The sequence below is a fragment of the Molossus molossus genome, unplaced genomic scaffold, assembly GCF_014108415.1.
Source record: "Molossus molossus isolate mMolMol1 unplaced genomic scaffold, mMolMol1.p scaffold_m16_p_16, whole genome shotgun sequence".
In the NCBI taxonomy this organism is placed as follows: Eukaryota; Metazoa; Chordata; class Mammalia; order Chiroptera; family Molossidae; genus Molossus; species Molossus molossus.
The window spans coordinates 71,528,581-71,531,912 of NW_023425351.1; the positions used below are offsets into that span (position 1 = coordinate 71,528,581).

A 3,332-nucleotide genomic window follows, 5' to 3' on the forward strand; every position below is an offset into this window, starting at 1 on the left:
GCGGGGGCACAGGCCAGAGGCCTGAGGGCAGGAGGCAATGCCACCCTCTCCCTGCCAGCTCTCTGCAGGGTGACTTGGGTCCCTGACTGTCAGCCACAGTCATCTCAGGTGTGGTCTCTGCACACCTGGCCCTCTCTGCTCCACAGCTGCACCCCTACCGAGCCCGCGGATCTCGGGGTGCCGCGGCTCCCAGCTGTTACTGGCTTCAGCACACGGACTCTCCCTCCTGGACCTCCTAAATTCCGCCCACAGGATGTAACAGTTCCTTTGACTAATTGTTTCTGTGTAAATTCTTCTTCGTTATATGTCATCTCTTTCCTGCCAGGATGCTAATAAAACGTTATGATTCATTTTTCAGCGAATTTTACTTTAAAACTTGGGTGAAGCCGTCGGGCTGGGTTCTAATTCATCCTACACAAACACTGGTCCGAGACTCCAGTTTGGACTCCGAATGGGGTCACACAGCCCCGAGAATTCTGCACACTCTCCCGCACCATCCCTAAAACGGTCGGGACATTGCAACCGTGGCTACAGGTGGTGAAAAGGCAAGTCCCCAGCAGACGCTGTCCTCCGAGACTTAGGTGGTGACCACCCCGTTCCCACCTGAACACCAAAGGTGACGGAGAGCTCACTGCCTCCCAAGGAGCCAGCGTAATTTTTTCAAAAAATATCTTACAAAATAAAAAGAAGTATCACTTTCCATGGTTGAAGCTTCGTCCTAATTCAAAATGAATGTTGAGGTGAGATCAAAGAAGAACTTCTCCCAGCCGGCCAGTGTGGCTCAGTGGATGAAGCGTCCTCCCATGGACTGGGGGGCCGGGCTTCATTCCAGGTCGGGGCACATGCCCGGGTTGTGGGCTCGATCCCAGTAGGGGGCATGCAGGAGGCGGCCAATAGATGTTCTCTCTCATCAATGTTTCTTTTTTTTGGGGGGGGGGGAGAAAAAGTAGTTTTATTTTAATTTCATGCTTCAAATTCGTATATGCACATTAAGTACTACATAAACTTGTCTTTGGGATATAATTGAGTTGGGCAACGTCAGTTCACCTTAATTTATGTGGAGAAATACAACTTGGCCATTCTGCCTAGAAATATCAAAAAAGCTGCCAAATTAGAAAACAGGGCACTTAACAATCAAATTTTTAATTGATTCATCACATTCTTATTTTCTGTTGGGTTAACGTTATACTTAGCATTTATTTTTAGGTAGGTAAAACATGTTATCAAGGGAATTATGTAAGAAATCACACATCTTTTGTGTAAGTTGCCCCTGGTTGCACTTACTGGTGACCAAAAAACACTGGCATGATTATATTCATGTCATAGGTTACAAGTTGTTCAAAATCGATGTGAATTTTTAAGGTTAGATGGACCCTTTGAGTTAATCTTTGGGCATAAGGAATAAAAATGAAAACAGTCTCGTACTGCATTTCATATCTCTTACAAATAGGAAGTGTTTTAGCAGCTTTATAAACCTTTTCAGTTATAGTTATATAAAACTTAGTACACTATGATTTATTTTGAAATATAGTTTACAACCAGATCAATTATAACACATACACTGGCACTTAAGCACAGGGCAGACTTTAAAAACAAATTATTTTGGACCTTTAAAATTAGGCCGTAGTGTAAAAAGTGTCCATGATCTTACATTCAGCGAATTCATACTAAAATACTCTATTTTTGTAAGATGAATGCCAAAACTTTACATATGCTACAAATTTATTCCATATATTTACATGGCTCTTTCTTCCCTGAGGTACTCAAAACCTTCACATTATATAGCTCCCTACTCTAAGCAAGCTTTGCAGGGATGATGAGGCCAGATCACTGTCAGAATAGCCTATGCAGTGTATAATACAAAAATGTATTTTGAAAGCTACTCTGACCACCAAATACTGTTTCTATAAAAAGTGGTTTGGGCACATTTGTTAAGAGTCACCTATCCATTACGTCAAGAAATGGGGCCACTAGAAGACACTGTCTCATCCTAAATAGCTCCTAGTGCCCCTTCCACTCACCACCATTCAGTTTACTCAACTGCAACCATTCTGTAAGGAAAATTCCCATTTTCTTTTGGCAGTGCATCAGGTTGTTGGCTTATTACTGGTTTATGTGTTTCTAGGATATTAAACTTTCAAATACCCAACTAGTTCTTAATCCCTGTCTTAACTAGATGCTTATAATCAGATTCACTAGCTTTCAATAAGTAAATCTACTGACTTCTGAGTGATAATCTTAAATCAGTCTTTTATCACAACAAGCAATAGAAAAAGTCGATTTCCTTTACCGTTCCCTAAACCTAAACTTTATTGATTTCACTTGAGTTACTCAATTGAGAATACTTGATACCAAGTGCAATTATCAGTAATTTAGTTATTTTAAGTGGCACTGATACTACCATTACATCACAGTGCACAGCAACACAAAACAAGATAACGTCTAATTATATTTTCTACATTAATTAGCGGTTTTACACAGAGATTAATTACTAGCATTGAGTTTGGTATGAAACAGTTGACAACTACCCTTAAATATTACTAAATTTAAACATTAGTACTTTATCTTATTTTATACCTGTACTTTAAGTAAGGTTTTAAGTTGAAATGTCATTATTTCCCTATCAGAAGGATTAAAGGAAACAGGAACCCAGTGGCTTGGTGGTTTAGGAAGAACACTTGGTGATGGTGGCTCACTAAATTTGGCTCCAGCATCGTTCTGATTAGTTTGAGACTTAAACAGTAAGCTGGGACTTGATACGCTAGAGTTCCAATTTTGATTATTTGGAAAATTTTTGTTCTTCCCCCCATGTTGCATGGCCTGCCATGCAGCTGCTGATGTGTTGTAAGTATGTCCTCTTTCTTTTTTCTTATGAACAATCTTCATCTGGGAATTTTGATCCTTGGTCCTCTGTCTGTTAAGTTGGTGTGGGTTCTTACTAACATTTCTAGATTGAGGGGCTGGAATGTTATATCTCTCTCCACCACCCATCTTCAGCTTCTTCGTCACCTTTCAGTCTGCTTGTCAGATTGCAGGATTCCTGCTCCCGTCCTCTTCCTTGCTGCCAAGCCCAGGATAATAGGTGTTGCTTTCTGACAGATCCTTTCCTCTGTCTCAAGACACACGTTTTCATGGGCCCATCTGCTGAGTTCAGCCTGGGAGCTGAGGCCAACATCTGAGTCTCCTCAGCACACAAGTTTGAGAGAAGTCCTAGCGACTTCAAGCTCGGGACTGTGGCGGCGGCTCCTGCTCGGCCATGCAGCCCCTCCCCTTCCCGGGAGAGACCGGCACCGGACGAACAAGCCACGAGCACCGACGGGCCAGCTGCTCAC

The 3,332-nt window shown here is 42.2% G+C and overlaps 1 protein-coding gene across 1 annotated transcript; it reads right to left on the reverse strand.

The window, feature by feature from the left end:
- Positions 1-2,263: 2,263 nt before the first annotated feature.
- On the reverse strand, positions 2,264-3,015 carry LOC118631782 (proline-rich nuclear receptor coactivator 2-like). The gene has a single exon (XM_036264378.1). It carries the CDS (start codon positions 2,989-2,991, stop codon positions 2,572-2,574), a length of 420 nt encoding a protein of 139 aa, XP_036120271.1. The 5' UTR covers positions 2,992-3,015; the 3' UTR covers positions 2,264-2,571.
- Between the last annotated feature and the right edge of the window lie 317 nt (positions 3,016-3,332).

Excerpts from the sequence above, each read along its gene's own strand:
- LOC118631782 (XM_036264378.1), bottom strand. The coding sequence starts at position 2,991 with ATGGGTGGTGGAGAGAGATATAACATTCCAGCCCCTCAATCTAGAAAT.